Below are 23,474 nucleotides of genomic sequence, written 5' to 3' on the forward strand. Positions count from 1 at the left end.
AAAAAAATTAAAAAAGCCACATATTCTTTTTCTAAATTAAATAAGTTAAATCAAAAAAGGAGAAAACTAACCTCGATCTGTTCATTCTTCTGTTCATTCTAAAATTGATCAAAATAGTTAGACACTGGTAAATCTGGATCATCTTTGTTTCAGAATCTAAAATGAATTTAATTTTGGGTTTGGAGAATTTATCAGAGGAAGAAGTTAAATAAACCTGAAATGAATTAATTTTAGGGTGGAAATCAATATGACGAATAGAATGTTTTTATTTTTAATTTCACTCATTTAGTTTAGAAAAAGAATAGGTGGCTTTTTAATACGGGAACTTCTACGGTACACTCACAAAATGAGGTGTACCGATACTCCTACTTCTTAATTATATAAATGAACGATCATTTTTTATGTATTAAATATCTATTTGTCAATATTTATATTTTATAGAACAACATTTCATAAGAAAAAACATCATTTAATTGTTTATAAGAATCATAGTAACTTTTTTTACATATTATCGTAAAAAATAATGAATGTTCTCAATTATGAGTGATAAAAATTTAAAAAAATAAAAAATTATTTCGTTGACACATTTGATGAATAAGATTTAGTTACTATAATTATAAATGATAAAAAAAAATATTTTTCTTCAAAAAACAACTCATTTAACTATGAATTTAAATAGTGAGTGTATCGGTACACTCAAATATAGTGGGTGTACCATAGAATTTGCCTTTTAATACTGGGTCAAAATTGATCAAAATGATTACTATTACAAATGGGTTAAAACATAGGGACTAAATTTTTCATCCTTTTTAACAGGAGACTAAAATTGCAACATTCTAAAACTTAAGGGGTTAAAAGTACCGTTTAGCCAAGTTTTTAATGAAATTTATTGACACAATATTTCAAGTACTACCATAAAATTCCACCCCCCTTTTTTTTTTTTTGCTAGACTACAAAGGCCTTTTATATATTCAAGACATGCAAACAATATTTCACTAAACGTGATAAATCCAAAAGTATTCAATTTTTGTAAACTTAATAGAATTTCATATCTGATAGAACTTGTCATTGCAAATAAATTATACATCATCAATGAATCTTAGGCCTAATACGACACAGGAACTTATGGTGAACGCTTGGAGACGATGACAAACCCTTTTCGCAAATACAAAGGACATTTGAAGATCAGTACATCACCAGGTTCAATACTATTTGCACCACAGTAGCTTGCCCAACCTTTCCCAAATATCAACGGAGACGTCAGCTCTTCAGGACATATTAGTCTCACAGGAACAGTACAACTTGATGGTCCACAAAGTTTGAGATATGTAAGACATGTTTCCTTGAGGAATTCACCAAAATCACATGGGATCTTCTAAGATAATAAAAGATAATACATTAGCAACTCAAGTGGGTCGATAAATAAACTATTACAAAGAAACCGAATAAAAAAATGCATTAGAATAAAAAAGCTTAACCATGGGTGATGAAGTTGCATTACGACCGGTTAGATGAATTTCGAATGTACGATAACAGGACATCGCAGTGCTCATGGTATGATAAGGAGGATATTTAACGTTGGTGACCGAGTTGCGCGTCACTAACATTTGAAATTTATCTCCACCAATATATTGCAGAACAATTATCCTGTCGCCAGAAAACTTGTAAAAATCCCGTAACCTACTCCATCCATCAGTCAACAGAGGTTTCTCAAACGACCCATCAAAAGTAACACGGTGCGTAACCCCATTCCGATCCAATAAACTCCATTGATCCGGAAGCTGGTAAAAAAACTCAGCAACAAAAAACGGGTGCAACTCGCCGACATCCTATACAAAAAAGGCTATATGTAAAAATAAAGAATTAACAAAATCAAACATATTTTACACTGGATCGATACGACAGTGTGATGTAACCTGATTTTGAACATGCACCATATAAAACGTTCTTTTAACGCGTTTGGCAAACGTTCGTGGCCAGTTCAATATCGGCATCCCTTTGACCCTCAGACACAAAACATCATTACAATATCGCCTGTGAATGTTTGGCAACATGGGGTATATATTTATATAGAATGTAACATTATAAAAGGAATATACTCCCGTAAAAGAAGTGCAATCAATTAATTGCACCGATTTAGAATTAATTCTTACCAACAATTTAAAGATATTATGCTATTATTTTGGTTATAAGAAGATATCCAATGTAATTGCCAATTAATTACCGATGAGAGACAATAGAACAACACAAACAAATAATAGCCAAAGGGTTAAATAAACAAACATATAATTTAATAATTTTATTGTGTGCCATTACTATAAAACCAAAACATATGAAATCAAACATTTCAAATAATTGTCCATCATAGAAAAGTTGTGAATAGGCTTGCAAAACACGTTCAGTTCAGAACAAATCATCAGCTCTGCTATGAACCCACCATAAACAAAGGAAATGTAAAAGAAAATGTTAGACATCGTTGAGTTCAGCCACCAAATCATCAGCTCTGCTATGAACCCACCATAATCAAAACCATTTAAATTTCTTATCATAAATTCCTTGTAAGGCAGATAATGTCCACTCCACAAGTCCCTTCACATATTTCCGAAGTAGGAGGCAATGGTAAGAAATGAACGGCGACCCGATATTATTTTTCCAATCAGCAGGACCAACCCATAGACCAGCAAGACCAAAGAAAACTACTTACTTGCAAGGCATACACAAACCTCTTACAACCCTATCCAATAACCCTTTTAAATTCATTCACATTTTTAACATCAGAGAACAAAGCTTCAGAAATAGGAGGCGAAGGTAAAAGCCGAATGTCGAGCCTACAGTCTTTCCACTCAGCATGATCAAACAATAGACCACATTCTCTTTTGTTATACCACATTCTCAGATGGATAAACTTTGTAAAAGTTGCGTAAATGAGACGGTCACCCACATGCCATCATATATTGCTAACGGCAGAACGTCGTAATTTTAGAAATTAGATGTATTGTGATTAGAGCTGATATTGCATATACTGCGCCATCATGCTTTTCAATAATAAAATAGATGGAAGACGTTAAACGGTGAGATGCATGACCGTCTTATTTTTCATTGAAAAATCAAATCAATAGACATACAGAACGCATTCTATAAAAAAACTTGTGACCAAACTCATGAAAAGTAAAATTCTGCCAGAAAACATATGGGAAATAAATAACCTCAGAAAGTAAAAGTTCAAACGTAACCGATCAAAATTCAAATATCGAGACAATCTCAATATGTCCCAAAAGTCGCAAACAATCAGCTAAAAACCATTAAACAAAACAGAGCTAATGCCAAAATAAATAAATCCAAGATGTGGACAACCCAACATCGAATTGACAGCAGAAAAACACTCAGAAAATATCATCTCAAACGTGTGGTGCACGAATCTTGTAAAGGTCAGCAAACTCCTGAACAGACTTGATGTCCGAAGTCATCTGCTTCACCACGTACACCTTCTCTGCTACTTTATCAAGAGATGCATCAACTGCAACCTTGAATAGAAGAGGGTTATTGGTCATTCCTACCAGCTCAGCAGGCACATGATCTACATCAGCGATCTGCAAATACAAAAGATAATATGCAATCAAACAACATTATAATTTAAAATGATCAAAATCAGTTTAAAGCCTTCTAAAATATAAGGTATTATCAGCCCAGTATAGGGTATTACCATTCCGTTGGCACCAACCAACTCAGCACAAGTTCTTTGCAAAAACATCTCAAGAGCCTTGTCGAACACGATGAAATTTGCTTCCCCCGTATGGTCAAAGACATTAAATTTAACCTTGTACCTGCATTCATTTACGTTTTAATATACATAAGCAAGACATCAACACTCGCTAATTTCGATATAAACTATATACATATACACAACGAAACAGTTAGAATAAAATACCTCGGTTTAACATTAAACACATGTTTGCTGCATTTTGCGCAGAAAAACATCCCCCCATCCGGGAACACCCTCTTCTTACAGACACAGCCCACGTACCACCAGCCATCGTCTAATAGCAGTTCGCTTATATTGCCATACACGATATAAGTCCGACCCTGTTTGATATAATTTATTTAAAACAGAACTAATAACAATCATCCTATTGAATCAAGATATGAAAAATATACAATATAAATAAAGAAAAATATTTACCACTTCGCAGAACGACAGTCCGGATATAGTAGCCTTTGGAGAAAGACCCCAGTGATCATACATATGAACATATCTGTCCACATCGTCCATAATGCGTATAGACGGCGTAGTCAACGGCCGTTTGTACATCATGCTACACGACAACATCACAACCAAAATAATACTTTAAGGAATAACACCATCTCATATCCATGTACTCAAGAAATTAACAATAGAAAAGATCGCACACACCTCCCTTTAAGGTCGATGGCAGTAGTGAAAAGAGGATTAAAAACCAACTTCGATCCAGTGACGGTTGATATCACCAACTTTCCGGCTAAGTCACAGACATAAAACAAAATAATTATATCATTCCTCGTAAAAAAAAAAAGAGGAACTAACAATGGTAGCTCCATTTATAACAAAAAATTAATCAATATTACCTATCACATATTCAACCTTGGCGAACAGCACGGCCACTATTACATTAGAGATGTCACCTTTAGCTACAAAATTATTCAGCTGATCGACAAAAGTGCCGAACAGGGAGCATTGAATGAAACACCTAGGTGAATTGGGAATCATAAAATTAGTACAAAAAAGAGATGTATGAATGGAACATATCTCTATGCATAAATACCCGATGCATTAATAAAAAAAATAAAAAAAAATCTACAGAATCCATTAGTGCAGGTAAAGTGTTATTCTATATTAGTTACATAAGACATTATAGTCATATATAGTAGCTTATGCATAAATACACCTTTTAAAAATAGTGCCATTAAAAAATCACGTTATAAATAATATCGCATTGAAAAATTACGTCAAGGAACTCCATAAAAACTTATAGGTGGTATTCATTGAGGATCTATAAAAACTCAAATAATGAAAACCATAACCATCGTGGGTTTACTTCAGAATAACAAATATCAACTAACATAAATACCCTTTATCTTAAAACCAAATATAGATCATCATAGATACCCTCCAAAATAAGGTAAAAAAAAAAAAAACAATTTCTGTATCAATTTGAATAATACATGGAACATATCAATTTTCCTTACCCTTCATGGTTCATTTCTATTATTGCCAACTTATCGCATGCTGCCCCCTCAGCGTCAATTTTCTTTACACGGACATCAGTAAGCATACCAATTACATCTGCAGAAATAAGTTAACAAACAAATTAGCATCGTGACATACAAAGAAAACGAAAAGCTTCTTACTTGAAAGTAAGGATGCAAGCATACTAACCGCCCAAGCAGTCACGATCATAAGCTGTATCGAAATACATTTGTGGATCATTGAACCTGTAAAATTCAGGTCCAACATCCGCAAAGTATGCCTTCTTCACTCTAGTGTTCATTTGGAACAGCAGCACATATGGATGTGGTGTGGTCCTCATGATGCCAACATTCCTATCAACCTTCACATTGGATACAATGTAGATGTTGTTCTCTTTGATTAGGTCATGGAATTTCCAATACAGCGAGCTGTGCACTGATGCGTGAATCTTCTCACCCTGCATCGTCATAGGACGTGTTATTCATAATATAGTTGTTCGATAAAAAAAAAAAAAAATTATCCAAAAAAAAAAAAAAATTGATGTATCATATTTTTATTATTTTATTATTATTATTGACAAATTTCGAAAAATAACCTATTGTATTTTAAAAGAACTATTGTTTTCTCCAAGATAGTTTAGAAGTTACAACTTAAGGCCGTAATTCCAACAAACGTACATAACCTACCGTTCAAAAAATAAAAAATGACAAACAATATTAAAGAAACAAAAAAAAAAGATGGATAAATAATTACAATAGAAAAGCGGATCTATATTATATGAGTAAATCAACCATGATTCAACCATCGATACTCCAAATTTCTTAATGCGAATGAGAGATATCGGAAAAGAATTCGATTGGTATCATTTTTATCTATCAAAAACATAAATGATCCAATATAACCGTGGATAAAAAAATAGAAACAAAATAAGTATCTCAAACCAAATACCCTCTGGTTGCCATTTGATTTGGAGGTGGCAATACAAATAAATGAATTTTATAACTATAAATAAAAAAGAAAACTAAAACACATAAGAATTATATGATAATTAATATGAGCAAGGACCAATATGAAATAAACAAAACATAGTTTTCAAAATAATCTTACATATGAGTCCATCAACACCATCTCCATCGACTGAGAAGTGTCATCTTGGATCACCTCGGCGTCAAACCATAGACGCACAACCCTAACCACAAGGATCAGGGATGTGTCATGGACGGAGATAGTTGATACGGTGTTATAGAAACTATCCATATCGATAAGAAAGACAAAAGAAGTACAAAAGTATAAAGCAACGGTGTATTGGAGAATGACACACCAATACGTTTATATAGAGAAGAGACCTAACATATATAAGGAAAATAGGGATCGTGAGCAAACACGATTAATCAAAAAGGGATATTTTGTCATTAAGACTAACATATTGTTTCACATTTCTTGAACCATCGTGCCCAAAAAAAATGGGATTGTGAGTACACTAATTTTAATTAGACATGTCACGGTTCCAACTGAATAAATTAATTCTGATAGTGGGCACATTAAAAAAAATGCTTTAATTACGTAAGTACATCAATGTTGTTTATAAGGAAATGACCATTCAAAATAATGTGTATATATTTTTTTGCCAAAAAGAGAGGAATAAATTTATCGACAAAAAAAAAAAAAAAAAAAAGAGGACCCATTTGATAGCATCTGATAGTGGGTACACCGAAAAAAAATGGCTTATACTTTGTAAGTACATTAATTATGATTATAAGGAAATGACCTTTCAAACTAATATATATTATTGCCAAAAAGAGAGGAATAAATTTACGATACAAAAAAAAAAAAAAATAGGAACCAATTTAATAGCGTTTAATCGCTTTCTTTTTGATGAGAAAGCACAATGACAGTGGGATATTACTATAAATAATATCCTTGTTTCCGTTTTATGGATAACAAACATCCTTTTCCAAATAAAAAAAATGACTATTCCATTAAAAAGAGCCTATTTTTAATGAATCTTCAGGATTAATTGATGTGATATATAAGGGAAAATTTTAATGATTATGATAGTAATATCGTAATAAGCAATATTAGATGGGTTTCCACCTCCCTATTATGTTGGATCATCAAAACAGAGGATTGCCGCATAAAGCAAAAGATTTACTCGCGAAGGCTCGGCGAAATCAATTCCTTAACTCAGATTTTATTGAAGAGAATACACAGGGATGTAGCTGAAAAAATTACTTGATTAAAAAAAAAATTAAAAAAGCCACATATTCTTTTTCTAAATTAAATAAGTTAAATCAACAAAGGAGAAAACTAACCTCCATCTGTTCATTCTTCTATTCATTCTAAAATTGATCAAAATAGTTAGACACTGGTAAATCTGGATCATCTTTGTTTCAGAATCTAAAATGAATTTAATTTTGGGTTTGAAGAATTTATCAGAGGAAGAAGTTAAATAAACCTGAAATGAATTAATTTTAGGGTGGAAATCAATATGACGAAGAGTTTGAAAGGTTGTGTTGGTGGCTGGTGTTGAAACCCAGAGAAAAAAGAATAGAATGTTAAAGCAGAGTTTTTATGAATGTTTTTATTTTTAATTTCACTCATTTAGTTTAGAAAAAGAATACGTGGCTTTTTAAATTTTTTAATTAAGTAATGACACACATGAAAAAAGATGGCCATTTATTCTCAATTGTAATCGAACTTTGCATATGTTCGATGCAATGCAGCACACAATTGGATTACGAAAAATAAACGACATAAACTTTGTTGCTGGATGAGATTTAACACGATGAAGAGGTTTTCCGAATTGCGGTTTTGTTGGGAGGTAAATAGAATTATTAGTAGTATCACAAACTGTCACATGTTTACCTATACATCTTGTGCGCATATAGTATTCACAAACACCTTCTAAATATCTACAATCTTAATACATAGATATGTAGATTCCACAGCAGAAACCAAGGCATCCATAAATCGTGCAATAAGAGAAACATAAAATATTATTGCACTTTGAAAATATGAAAGGCATAATCCAATCAATTAAATCCGAAAACATTAAACAGAATTAGTCTTGATCCTTTTAAAGAAGGATCAATGGACAATTGTTCAAAACATCAAAACCAAGGGAAAATGACGGAAACTAAAGACGGTCCAACATCAGATGGACAAAGACATAAAGTTCGAATCTAAATATGATTAAAAAAATCAAGGCTTCTCGGTCTTAATACGCTTAATCAGCTCGAGTGATTTGGAGGAACCATCTTTCTCGACCTTAGAACCATCGATGGGACGCTTAGAAACCGTAACATTACGTTTATCTGGAGCATCAACATCACCACCATCACTCATAACTGCAACGTCTTGCACCAAACCTATCCCATGTACGCTCGCGGTAAGTGATTCATCTATCCCATCTACGCTCCCAGCAGTCGGTTCATCAAGTTTTTTCATCAAATCCTGAAAGAGAGAACATTTCTACCTTAGCTTATAAGTCAATGTTTTAAATATAACGTCACTTAACACAATCAATACATTAAGAGGCAACATTCAAAAACCAATTCAATATATTATATATATATATATATATATATATATATATATATATATATATATATATATATTATCATTTCCAAGTACGTTAATTTCACAATCAATACATTAATGACCTTTCAAACTAATATATATATATATATATATATATATATATATATATATATATATTATTTCCAAAAAGTGAGGTATAAATTTATTGACAAAAAAATAAAGAGGACCCATTTTATAGCATCTGATACTGGGTAGACCGAAAAAAACTGGCTTATAATTTGTAAGTACCTTAATTATGTTTACAATCAAATGATCTTTCAGAGTAATATATATATATATATATTATTGGCAAAAAGAGTGGAATAAATCAACGTTACAAACAAAAAAAGAGGAACCAATTTAATAGCATTTAATTGTTTACTTTTTGTATTTCAGCCATAATTAATTTAGATATCGTGATTCTACCAAATAGAAATATCTAATTTGAAAAATATGGGTTCTACGCATTTTACAAAAAACAAATAATAATTTTTTTTTTCCGGATGTCAAGAACACATATCTAGTTGAAACTAACTAATACCCCTATTAAATACATCAAAAAATAAAATAAATCTCAACACAATTCCTCAAATGTCTTTTGTATGGTGCTTAATTAAAATTACCATGTGTACCTTAAACGTATAATTTCATCAAAGTTTGTTATATCAATTAAATTTGTATATTGAGTTCACAACCATACAAAAGGTACCTAAAGAAAACTGTCGGTATATACCTGAACAATAGTGTCGGATGATTTGAGAGCACCACCATCAACGACACCATCAACCAAATTAACATCCTCTTCATGGACATTCTTCTACAATAAAAGTTAGTAGAAATCAGCGTTAATCCCATTACTTGAATTATACGTAAAACAAAAAATGGATTTTTTAAATCAACATTAAAAAGTTATAGATGCAGCCTATAATACCATCAAATCTTTATATTTGGTCTGAAACTTTTCTACCAACACAGGATCGGCCGTAACTCTCTTAACCCGATAGGACTTCTCGTACATAGTCGAAGATCCCAAGTTTGTCTCGACTTTGAACAGGTAAGATTTCTCAACCATAGCAAGGATATCTTTAGGAACTTCTGACGCATCAGTTCCCTAACAAACATGGTTGCATCGAGAGGAAGTTAGATATGCAATTGACTTCATGAAATTGTATCAAAAAAATGTAAACAATATATATAAATAAATAATTAATCAACATAAACAAAAAATTTATACCATTCCACAGGATTCAATCATATCAGCACAAGTCTTCTTAAACAACTCAGCAGCATCGCGGTCAAATAAAACAAAAGTAGCAGAATCAGTGTGGTCAACAACCCTCATCTTGATCATGTACCTAACCACAATAAAAAACGACCATGAATACTGAAATTGAACAAAGTAAGTTGAACCATCCATCAATTAATTATCAAATGTTCCGATTCTAAAAAAACAAAAGAAACCTGGGTGTCACATTCAACACGTGCTTATTGCACTTCGAACAAAAGTACATCTTCTCATCAGGGTACACCTTTTTGTTACAGACAACGCAAGATGTATACCACCAATCCGAATCATCAACAATAACATTGACAGTGCCAAACACCGCAAAACATTTCTCCTTTAAAAAATAAACAAATACACAATTAGAACAAATAAATGCAGGCAAGGCACATGTTTTATGGAATGTATTCATTCACAAAAGAGAAGAAATTTATATAATAAATAATTAATTTTCTTGAAAATATTTAATTAATTAAATAGAGATTGCTATCACACACAATTAATGAAAAATAGATCTATCTAATTAAGACTAAAATATTATTAAACATTTGTTTATCACCGTAACAAAAAAAAAATCAGGATATATGATTCACGTTATATTTACCTCGGCACAATCCTTAAGGCCTTCAACAGTGGTCATCGGGGACAAATTCAGAAAGTCCTCCTCAACGCTAACCTTAGATGCCTCCGTAATTTTAGAAATGCCCGGTGACGGAGAATCATCATTCTCAACCATCCTACAAAAATTCATAACAAACATAATTAGACACATACCAAGTATTAACCATAAAAACATTCATGAGTTTAAACGCAGACGCCTTAACATCACAATCTCATGTGAATAAAAAAAAAACCATAATATCGTTTAATTACCTCTTCTTCAATAGAAGAGCAGCAGTGAAAGTTGGATTGAACAACACCTTTGTTGCATTAATAGTATTTTGTATCGTCGCCTGACCTGAATATATAAATTGTGAAACTATTTTGTTAAAAAAATAATAATTTGTCTAATACCATTAATATCATTATTACGAAAAAAAAAAGTAAGAAATGTCTAATTGAGTAATTAAACTTCCTTTTATACATAAACTTTAAATACAATGATATTCGATTCTTAAAGTAATTATACCTTGAAAGATCTTGATCTTGGTTAAGAGGACAGCAACAACAACGTTTTCGGTTTCACCAGATGCAAGAAAAGCATTCAACTCATCGACATAAGGACCAAACAGGGTGACCTTAAAACGAAACCTAATACAACAAATTTTTTTAAAAAATATTGACACAAATATACGTGAAAAAAACTTTTTAAACACATGGTAAATAATAAAATATAAAGGATGGTGTACCCATCGTAATCCAACTCAATAGGAATCATCTTCGATTGAGATCCATTGCGAGTATATGACTTCTCAACACCAACAGCCTTCAACATACCCATAACATCTGAAAAGAATATCATCCAAGATTAAAAAAAAAAAAAAATGATTCCTTTTTATGAAAGATTAGATTTGGTTTAATTGATAATACTATTTTCTGTCCTCTTACCGATCAAGTAATCCGTATCATATTCAGATTGAAAGATTTCGCGAGAATCACCGATCACGTAGATGTCAGCAGGAACAAACTTATCATCACACTGTTTTATTTTGGTACCATACTGAAAGTTAATCTTATAAGGGTGTCTCGCCGTCCTATACGATCCCACATTAGAGGCAACACTAAAATTTCCAATGGAGAAAACACGGTCCTCCCTCAGCTCCTTCTCATATTTGTATATGAGAGTACGTCTTACAGAAGCATTGATTCGGTCGCCCTATCAAATAAAAAAACAACCTTAATTTAGATAATAAAACATTTTATAATATAAATAAATGATATGATTAAATTAGAGAAAAAAAAATTGATGCAAAAGATCTCGATCTACTTTCCTAAAAAAAAAGGTTATCTCATTTAGGAAATAAAAAATTGAAAAAATTGCTCCTTTCATTTGCATCCAAAAAAAAATTATTTGTTGTCCATTTTGGTGTCATCATCATATATAGCTACACACAACATAAACAAAAAAAAAGATAAAAAAAAAGAAAAAAACAAAAAAATAAATGGAATCAAACAACCTTATTATCCATCAAAACCATTTCCAAGGAGTAAGGAAGTTGATCCTTTTTCATATCCCTCACAAACCAAAGGCGAACGACTCGAACCCTGATATTCCAATTTTCTTTGGAAGGGGATATATCAGAAATCAAGTCAATCTTTGGTGCCATTTCAGCTTAACCGAGAGATACGAAAATTACGCAAAGAAAAAGAAAAGAATATGAAAGACAACTGCAAAACAGAGTTGTGGTGTGAAGAAAGTGTTGGCCAATAGATCCACTTTATAATAGATTTTAGAGGACAATTAAGTAAAAATTTATTATCAATTTTTTTGTAGCCTTTTTTTAAAATAAAAAAAAATGTTTGTAGCCGAAAATAGAAAATCAATAGGTCATAAGGTTGTTTTTTTAGTTTAGAAAGTTGCTCAATAGGTTGTTTAGTTTAGAAAATTTTAATCTAATTTTAATACCAATAAATTCCAATAACCCGTATTTATTTGGGTCAAATAAAAAAGCTACAAATCAAGAGCAAATAATATTTCTTTCAATGTTTATTCGAGAAAGTTTCAATTTGATTTATAACTATCAATAAATTCGAAAACCTATTTATTTTCCAAGAAAGGGGAAATAAAAAAATTCAAGCGTTGGTGCGATATATAAGGGAAAATTCAATAGGTCATTAAGTCTGTGGAAATCGTTATTTTGTCGATTTGTGCGATATAAAAATTCAATAGGTCATTAAGTTTATTTAATTTTTTTTTTTTGCGTTGGATTGCAAATTTTTTTTTTTTTTTTGAATAAGTGTGGATTGCATCCTAAAATTGCTCAACAAACCGCACAAATCAAAATCAATAGGTTGTTAGTTTAGAAAGTTTTCATCTGTTTTTAATACCAATAAATTTCAAAACTTGTTTTTTTCTTCTTCTTTTTTCTGTCAAATAAAAAAGGTACAAATCAAGAGCAAATAATATCTCTTGCAATGTTTATTCGAGAAAGTTTCAATTTGATTTATAACTATCAATAAATTCCAAAACCTATTTATTTTCGGACAAATAAAAAGAGGAACACATCTATGATAAACTAAAAAATCAACCTATTTATTTGGGTCAAATAAAAAAGCTGCACATATATGAGAAAAATATACAATTTGACAGGGTATCAATCGGTCAATGTTACAATAAAATTTTGTATTAGATAAACTATTATTAAATTTATAAAATATAGATTTTACTACTTAATAAAAAAAAAATTCACGGATTGGCAAAAAAAAAATCAATTTGGTAGGGTATCAATAGGTCAATGTTGCAATAATATTTTGTTTCGGAAAAAACTATTATTAAATTTATAGATTTCATTGGTTCACAAAAAAAATCACCGATTGACCAAAAAAATAACCCCTATAACATTTTTTTTTTTTGAATAAACAATATTATACAGTATTGTTTTGAATAATAAGTGTTTTTTTTCTAACATTATTAATAAAAACAAATATTAAATTGTATATTAAAAGTGTAACCTTTGCAACTTTTAAGAGATTAAATGCACAATTTTTTTTTTTGAATTAAATCTTATATCAAAAGTATAACTTTTCCATATTTGTTTTGCAATCATTAAAATTAAAAATATTATAATAGCTCGCATTATTATTGTGAATATAAAAATGAAACAATTTTACATTTTATTAAATTCTTTCAATATCAATACTTTTAATCAAATCGTATTTTTATTATTTGACATATATCGATTTGACCTCTTTGACATTAAAATATTTAAATTTTATTGTTTGTTTTATTATAATACCTGAAATTAAATATTTAAATTTAAATTATTTGAATATAAATCTGTATTATTTGAATTCAAAATGTTTGATTTTTAATTTGATATGAAATATTTGAATTTGAATTTAAAAAACTTTAAAAAGCTATGAAATAGGTCACGGATTGGCAAAAAAAAAAATCAATTTGGTAGGGTATCAATAGGTCAATGTTGCAATAATATTTTGTTTTGGAAAAAACTATTATTAAATTTATAGATTTCATTGGTTCACAAAAAAAATCACCGATTGACCAAAAAAATAACCCCTATAACATTTTTTTTTTTTGAATAAACAATATTATACAGTATTGTTTTGAATAATAAGTGTTTTTTTTCTAACATTATTAATAAAAACAAATATTAAATTGTATATTAAAAGTGTAACCTTTGCAACTTTTAAGAGATTAAATGCACAATTTTTTTTTTTGAATTAAATCTTATATCAAAAGTATAACTTTTCCATATTTGTTTTGCAATCATTAAAATTAAAAATATTATAATAGCTCGCATTATTATTGTGAATATAAAAATGAAACAATTTTACATTTTATTAAATTCTTTCAATATCAATACTTTTAATCAAATCGTATTTTTATTATTTGACATATATCGATTTGACCTCTTTGACATTAAAATATTTAAATTTTATTATTTGTTTTATTATAATACCTGAAATTAAATATTTAAATTTAAATTATTTGATTTAAATCTGTATTATTTGAATTCAAAATGTTTGATTTTTAATTTGATATGAAATATTTGAATTTGAATTTAAAAAACTTCCTTTTATTCATAAGCATTAAATACAAATTTGTGAGGTTGAATGTGGTGAGAGTATTTGTGAGGATGAATGTGGTGAGAGTATTTGCAAAAAACTCATGAAAATGAATAAGTTGAGAGTGCCACATGTCATAAGAATAGGTTAAGAAAAACATTTCCATAAAAAGCTATGAAATAGGTCATAAATTTATATTATATAGATAACCCTAATTAATCCTTAACTAAAATTCCAATATATGATTCTTCATTGCAATTTTGTTTCGAAATATCAAATTATAATTCGCAATTTTGTTTGCGCACTACCAATGATGCATTGATCATGACATCATCCTGAATTTATCCTCCCGCACTTGCATTTTCATTGTTTCACATTTTCGTTCGCTGCTATATATTAAAAAATCGCTTTAATCTTGTTATTCTATAGAAGCAAGCATGTACTCATCTTTCTTATATCCTTGAAATTTCTTATAATTTTAAATATATCTCATAATTTCTTAAATATCTTGTACATGTTTTTTTTGAGAGAATAATATCTTGTACATGTTGTGCATTTACAAATTAATTTTTTCGTTACTAAGTTATTACTTTATGGTTTCCCCAAATTTAATTCATGAATCAATCCATATCCATTAAAATCACCCTTTCACATCCTGACGAAAGGAAAACAAAATCAGATAATAATGAAATCCCGAAGCTATCCAACAAATAAATCCAAACCCGTAGCTAACAAACAACCACCACGTCCACAATCCAACGAACCAGAAGCACGAGTGCGAAAAACTAAATTGCAAAAAAAAAAAGAAGTAAATGTTGATTTTATGATTTGTTTTAAAAAAATGAATTAAAATAAATAAAGTTATAAATGAGTTTATTTTGTTTATCTGTGCTTGTTAGAAATATATTTGATTTTACTACAAAGGAAATAGATAATATTTTATTCGAGCAATTAAGCAAAATATTATTATTATTTTTTTGACAAAAGCAAAATATTTTTAATCGCCACAAACAAATCAAAATATTTTTAATAATAAACTAGTATTTGTCCCATTAAAGTAGTGTGTTTTTAATATTATGTTTTTTTTTTTTGACATGATGTTTTTAATATTATGTTATTGTGTAGGAAATTTGTTTCTTAAATTAAAATTATAGTTTGCCACTATAAATAATATACTCGACAATTTTTTCAAGGCACAGTGCAAGAAAGAAACCCTAGAACATTGCTTTGATACTGGTATGCCTTATCCTCAGTTTTTTCTTCCATTGAGTCGTTGCCCTTTTGTCTTTGTATTTGTATGCTACTACTTTTTTGCTTGGATGAATCTGTTACTATACACTTTATTTCGCTGATTTTCATATAAGAATTCTAACATGGATATTTTTTACAGTCAATATTAGCATGTTAATTTTTTTTTTTAGAGAATGTTAGTATGTTAATTGTTAATTTTTGTTGTAGATATTTGAAGTGAAATGAAATGAAAAGAAATTTAAATCCATAATTAATTAGTCTTTCGTTTATAGAGTTTTGATGTTCTACCCATGCCTACAAAATTAAGGAATAAAATTTGATCCGTGAGCATATGTTTACTTGAAAAATTAAAATAAATCAAGAACTTTTTTTTTTTTAACCAAAAGAAATAGCTAGCAAAGAGCTAGACTACTAAAAGATATACATATAAATAAAAGTGAAACAAAGAAGAACCAAGAAACAAGAGAACATGGAGGACCAAACAAAAAAAAAAAAAACCTTACAAATCTAAAATTAGGTAACCCTAACCTATCCTTAACATAAGAAGTTCTAATACAGTCAGGTAAAAGTAACCAAACAGTTAGGTTAGAAACATTAAAGCCATATAATGTCATAAAATAAAATATGTCCCGTATTTCCTTAACATATTTTGAATGTAATAAAATAAAATATGCCCCATTAAAGTATAATGTTTTTAAAATAAAAATAAATCTAATAATGGGTGATTGCGAAGAAAATTTGTTTCTTAATTAAAAATTCCAGTTTGTCGCTGTAACTTATATACTTGAGAGATTATTCAAGGCACACATAGAAAGAAAACTAAACAATTGAATTTAAGTGTGGTTCATGAGTTCCACCAAAAGCAATGCTTTTGCAAAACTTTATTTACCAATCGGCTTAACTCTAAATTACTAAGACCTTTTTTTTTGAAAATTTGAAGGTTATCTGTCGCAAAAAAGATCCCTGGAAAACTTCGCAGAGGTACACGTTTTTGAAAAAAAATCTTTTTCTTTTTCTTCACTGTTACTTTTTTTTTCCGCTTGTCTCCCTATGCTATGTAGTCATTTTTCATACACCTATTTCAATGAAGATTTTTATTTTAAAATTTTAGTACACTTCAACCTTGTATCCTTATGATATTTTTTTATTGTGAAAATTCCCCTATGAATTCAACCTTCTATCCTTGTATCCTTATTATATTTACCAACGAAAAGACATAACTGATATATGCTCGTCTGTTCGCTTTTCTATTGCGCTTAATTGTATATCTATGTTAGCGCACCCTTATAAATTTTAAGCATATACCACACTAAAAATAATTTTCGTAAATAAATCAAAATAAGTCCCCCCTTATTGCCACTCTATTTTTAGAGTCATTTTTCCGGATTGTTTCTATTATCATTAGATTTTAATCACGGGGATTATTAATAAGTCTTACTATTGAATTAAAAGTGATATGATGCGACTTATTGACTCAATGGTAGAATATATACTTATACATGGTCCAAGACAATTTTACTTGTGCATATTAGACAAAACAATTATAGATAATTTATAATTTAGTTATATGAAATAAAACCTAATTTAAACCAAATAATAATTAAATTCTTTTTATTAGAAAGAATAATTAAAATTATTAATTATAGATGGATAAGAATTTGATTAATAGGAACACACATAATTGAGGATAAGTTAGTTTGATTTGACCAAATTACAATTCAAAAGCAATTTATATCCGGAGAATTCTGTTAGTTTTTTAGTTAGTTATTTGATTCTTTATTTTATTTTAATTATTTTGCTTCGCTTTTTTTAAGGATTTTACTTGGTTATTTGAGAGGCAATTTTATTAAGAGAATCAACTAGTTAGTTGATCCTGGACGGAAACAGAAGCAATTTATTTTTGAACAGAATTCAATAAGTCTATGTTACATTGAACCTACTTTCCAATTCTTCAAATTTAAATATCAGTCTTTAATATTTTTTTTATGAAAATCTCACTCTTAAATTCAAATTCATTCCCTACTCCTTCTTTAACCCTAACTTTCTTTCTCCTCTCGGTCTCTATTCTTCTTAATTCTTTTGCAGTCCACCCAAGAAAATGATGAACATCACTCTAACGTCAGAGATATCAAGTCCTTCTCAACCTCAAGATATCGACCCTAATCATCCTCCCGTCGCACGAACGAGCTGCACCACGCAGCGGACCAATCCCTATTACTTTCATATGGGAAACTGATCGCCGTGCAAAAATCCACAGCCTAAATCATCTCTTACAAAACAAAATCTTTAGTATCACTGGTGACGTGACGTTCAATGCAAGAGTTGCCGAACAAAGTTCCAAATGTCGTTCGATTTGCAAGCAAAATTTGATGTAATCTCTCGATATTTGGTTACAAACATGAACAACATGCATGATAGGGCACCAGAGAATTTGATGAATCCAAAATTGCCTAAATGTGTGCATTGCAATCAAGAAAACAGTGTCAAGCCAATAATTGCTGAGAAGAAAAAGAATATCTATTGGTTGTTTCTGTTGCTGGCCGGGACAAATGCTTGGTTGTTGCAAGCTTGAACATTTGAAGTATTTTTGCAAGTATAACAATCATCATCGCACAGGTGCCAAGAATACAGTTCTTTATTTGACTTATTTTGAATTATGCCACCAACTTGATCCTTCTGGACCATTCAATGTTCATTAACCGATGAACAATATGGTAGTATTGTTTACTTACTTATGGCTATGATGATGTATGGTTTTTTTATTTCCTGATATGATTTTATGTTGGTTTACAAGGTTTGTGGTTATTTTAATTTCTAAAGTTGTAGACTCTATCTCAATGAATACATATGCACCGAAGAAAGATGCAATTTTATGTTTTATTGAGACTTGTCCCGAGTCATTTTTATGTTTTGTTATGAATCCGATTCAAATCTTTATATATACAAAGACCCCGACCAAAACATATGGTTTTATGATCAGTTTATTGATGTATAGTATATCTAAATTTTGTGTTTGTCTTCAGAAATAATGATGTCCTTTGCATTTTTTGTTTGTTTGTTTACACTTATAAAATCAGTTTCATTATCCCAAACCTTACTTTATGTATTTGTTAGAATTTAGAGTTTAGAGTTTAGAATTTAAACTTTACTCTCGACCATCTTTAAGCCTCTATACGCAACCAACGATTAGAGTTTAGAGTCAGAATTTATTTGTTCCAAAAGAAAAATGAGTGTAATAACTAAAATTGAACTCTTTCCAATCATCTATTAAAATTTTATGTGATGAAAACAAAATTGAGATTTCAAGAGAGTTTATACTAGTGTTGTTAGACAGCAACTATTTTCATTTGTAAATTGCAAGCGCTATTTCAAAAATCTTGAGTTTTGTCAAAATGGTTGTTGAACGTAAGTTTGGAATTAGTTGAAAGTTGAAAACTAAACACCCCAAGGGGGCCTGTTTGAAATAGTTTTTGTTTTCAGTTTTTGAAATATACAAGTCTTCATCTCACAATAGTTATCCTATTACATGTTTTAGTTTTAGTCCCCAACATTAAAAAATTCAAAACAGTTTTCAAAACTGTAATTTTAAAAAATAGTTTAGCAAAAAAGTTTTTAATATTCAAATTTTTAAAAACTAAAAAAAAGTTTTTGAAAATTGTTTCAAACAGGCTTCAAAAATATGTATTTATTTAGCAAGACTTGAACCATTGTATTGCAATCCATCTCACATTGCAATTCTCCTAAGAATAACTTGTGATTTACTTACAACATATATTTTATGAGGATGATTCATACGAGAAGTGGGAATGAGGAGAGGAGGAAAAGAGTTGAAAAGAATGGTGATAATGGTGTTTTTTTTTTTGTTAATATTTTGGGTTTTTATATTAGTGTTTTTTGAAGATACGAAGATACTGAAAATGATGAACTTAAAACAAGTTGATGATTTTTTTTTTTACTTTATTTCTTGGAGTTTTTGTACGAATATGATGAATAAGATGATGCATATATGAACAAGCTGATGAATAGTATGAAGATATATAGATTTTTTTTAATTAAAAATTTATACAGTTTGCTGATTTGGACCGCTGTGTGAGCATTAAAACTGTCATGTCAGCGTCATCATAACAAAATTAAGGGGTACAAAAGAGATGCTTCGGAGGGCATCCTGACAAGGTTTTTGCTTCGACTGTACATGAAGAGCCGAATCAAAGTTTATCCGACTAACCTGTTTATACCAAGGGTGAATTGGCAAGACAAATCCAATAAGAAACCCTATTATTAATCCTACAATGTGACCAAAATTATATATATATATATATATATATATATTGGCATTTGGAATAATTCAATCCAAGAGCTAAAGTGATTATGGCGGCCACAATGAGAATCCACATCTTAACAAACTACAAAATAACAACAAATAATGTATGTTATGTGGCATAGATGTAACATGGACTATTTATTATAAGGATTCATTCAAGGGAATTCCAAATCACTTATTTAATTTTAGTTGAGGCGTTCAATCTTCAATTACATAGGGTTTCTGTAATAATAATGCTTTGAATAAAAGTAAAAAACACAATTCTCAATTGTTAGGAATAAACATCGAACACGATAGAGAGACGTCACACTAGTAAAAACATGAGAACTATAACAATAAAATATTTTTTTAATGAATAAAATATTTATAAATATATTTCTTTCGTTTCAAAATGAATATCATTTTAGCAAAAAGAAATTGTTTTAAAACAAATGTCATTTTAGCCAAAAAAATTATTTTAAAATGAATGACATTCTCACTTTTCAATATAGTGTTAATTAACTTTTTCCAATAGTTTGCTAAAAAAAACTTTTTCCAAAGCATCATATTCAACTTTAATTTATAATGACGGGAAATGCACTAATAAATAATAAGACTATTTTAGTAAAAATGTAATGTCCTTAGACAACATTATTACATATCTTTATACTCCTTCTGTTACAAATTATACTTCATCTAGTCCTTATTATAAGAAACAATTTACTTTTTAGTTTCATTGTGTAACTGTTATATTTAGTTTATATTTATAAACTAGGTACATCAATTACTCAATTAATCTAAAATGTCAATCGTTTCTTATAATAAAGATTGGAGAGAGTATTTCATTCTAGCAAAATTTGTTTGTTCCAAATTATACGTCACTTTACAATGTCAAAGAATCATTAATTTGGAACGGAGGGAGTATGTATGTAAAAATCTTGAACGACACTTGTTTTGAAAGGGAGGAAGTAGTTATGTACTTCAAAGATATTTATTTTAAGGCAAATTCTATGGTACACCCAATAAATTTGGGTGTATCGGTACACCAATTCGTTAAATTAATAATAAATTAGTTGTTTTTTATAAGAAAAATAATTATTTTCTATCATTGACAACTATAATAATTAAATTTTATTTACCAAAAGCTTCGACGGAATAAAATTTAATTTTTACAAATTTTTATTACATAACAATGATTATTGATTATTTTTTATGACAAAATGTAAATTTTTAATATGATCCTTGTAAACAATGAATGATGTTTTTTTCTTATGATATGACGTTTTCTAAAATATAAATATTGACAAATAACTTTTTATTTCACAAAAATGATCGTTAATTTATAAGTTTTGTGAAACAAGAGTATCGGTACACTAAAATTTCTAATTGTACCGTAAAAGTTCCCTTATTTTAAATATAGTTAGCAATAAAAAATTTAATTTGTTATTAATTTTAATATTTTAGTGCAAGCCACTTTTTTTTTTTTTTCTTTCCACATAATGCAAACCACATGATCAAAGAGGCGCAAACCAAACCCTAGCTTATATAATTACATTCACGCCGCAAAAACATTCATAGTCACAGCTTTACTTGTTCCTTGAAACAAACAATGTGTTAGTTACCGCAAACCTATCTTGGATACCTCAAAATCATCGATCTGACAGGCCTCTGCCGCCGCTGTTGCAACCACCACCATTAACTACAACTCTCATTCCCTTCGTTAAACTCACCGGCGATGGAGAAGATGAGCGTGTATCTGCCTGAAGAAGTGATAAAGGAAATCCTTCTGAGGTTGCCGGTGAAGACTTTACTACGCTGCAGGTGTGTCTGTAAGTTATGGCTTTCTATCATCTCTCATCCTCATTTTTCAACTTCACATTTTCAACTTGCTGCCTCTCCCACACATAAAATAATGGTCTTCAAAGCTGCTTCTGCTTATACTCAACCCCTATCCATAGATTTTAACGATGATGATTCTTCTTATCGTTCATTAAGCCTTGATTTTAAGCCTCGCCCAACCTTCCCTGAAATTATTAAAGGTTCTTGTAGAGGGTTTCTTCTATTATTGAACCGTTACGATTGCCTCTACCTGTGGAATCCAACCACCCGTCTCAAACAACAAATACCTGACTCTCCTAAAACTCGTTTCTGCAATAATCATGTTATCAACTTTCTGTATGCCTTGGCATACGAACCGTCAATGATTACTTGGTAGTTTTGGGGTCCTACAAAGTTGATGATCACTTGGAGCCTGTACCTAGTTCAATTGACTTGAAGATTTTCTCATTGAGAGCTCATAAATGGAAACAAATTGAGGTTGCTTCTCATTTGCCTTATATCATTACTGATGTCTATGAATTTCGGCCCAGAGTCGGGTCGTTCTTAAATGGGGCTATTCATTGGCTGGTTCATAATTCTGAGACCAACCGGGATGTTATTATTGCCCTTGATTTAAAGGAAACAACAATGTCAGAGATAGCTCTTCCAGATGATTATAATATTCTTTATGCTTCTCGTTTAGAATTTGATGTGTTGGTACTTAACGGGCTTATCGGTGTATGGGTTGCAAATAGGGTTACAATTAAGATATGGATGATGCAAGAATACGCTGTCCATTCATCTTGGACTTTTTATATGCATTCCGCTCCTCAACACAATGATTTTTCCCTAATAACATGCTTTACAAATTATAATGGAAATGGATTGAAGAAGTTCAACGACAAAGGACAGCTGCTAGAGCATCAATTCTATTCATCATCGTATAAAAAGAACGTGGCCATGTATACAGAGTCTATGCTTTCACTCCCTAGCGGCATTGATCAAGCTTAAGAAGATGACAAGTGTGGTGATAACAAATAAAAAGAATGTTATTGTGAAACATTCGCAGTTACCCATTTTCTTGATATATATATATATATATATATATATATATATATGAACTCTTGGTATCTCATGAAACATGAGTGGTGATAGGCAAAATAGTGAAACTGCAACATCAAAAATAGATTTGAGAGTAAAGTTGTCACATGAACATCATCTTCAACTTATTCCATCATTTATGTTTTATCTTTTACAGTATTTAATATGCTATTGTTTGTGTTAATATTAAGCAATTCGTTTTCTTCGATCGTTCCCACTCCGTAATAATGTGT

General features: G+C 29.9%; 2 protein-coding genes across 2 annotated transcripts; one reads left to right on the forward strand and one right to left on the reverse strand.

Moving 5' to 3' along the window:
- Window positions 1-8,425: 8,425 nt before the first annotated feature.
- Window positions 8,426-12,352, reverse strand: LOC11422267 (replication protein A 70 kDa DNA-binding subunit B). Its single transcript, XM_024777013.2, has 11 exons — window positions 12,203-12,352; window positions 11,634-11,901; window positions 11,435-11,531; window positions 11,215-11,336; window positions 10,959-11,043; window positions 10,690-10,822; window positions 10,265-10,422; window positions 10,038-10,158; window positions 9,735-9,914; window positions 9,537-9,620; window positions 8,426-8,677 (listed from the first exon to the last, which is right to left on the reverse strand). Exons 1-11 carry the CDS (start codon window positions 12,350-12,352, stop codon window positions 8,426-8,428), a joined length of 1,650 nt encoding a protein of 549 aa, XP_024632781.2.
- A 9,705-nt stretch (window positions 12,353-22,057) lies between these two features.
- LOC11420224 (F-box/kelch-repeat protein At3g06240) lies at window positions 22,058-23,151 on the forward strand. The gene is made up of 2 exons (XM_024777014.1): window positions 22,058-22,361; window positions 22,538-23,151. The coding sequence occupies exons 1-2, from the start codon at window positions 22,058-22,060 to the stop codon at window positions 23,149-23,151; spliced, it is 918 nt and encodes a 305-aa protein (XP_024632782.1).
- Window positions 23,152-23,474: the final 323 nt, after the last annotated feature.

The sequence above is a fragment of the Medicago truncatula genome, chromosome 2 (assembly GCF_003473485.1).
Source record: "Medicago truncatula cultivar Jemalong A17 chromosome 2, MtrunA17r5.0-ANR, whole genome shotgun sequence".
In the NCBI taxonomy this organism is placed as follows: Eukaryota; Viridiplantae; Streptophyta; class Magnoliopsida; order Fabales; family Fabaceae; genus Medicago; species Medicago truncatula.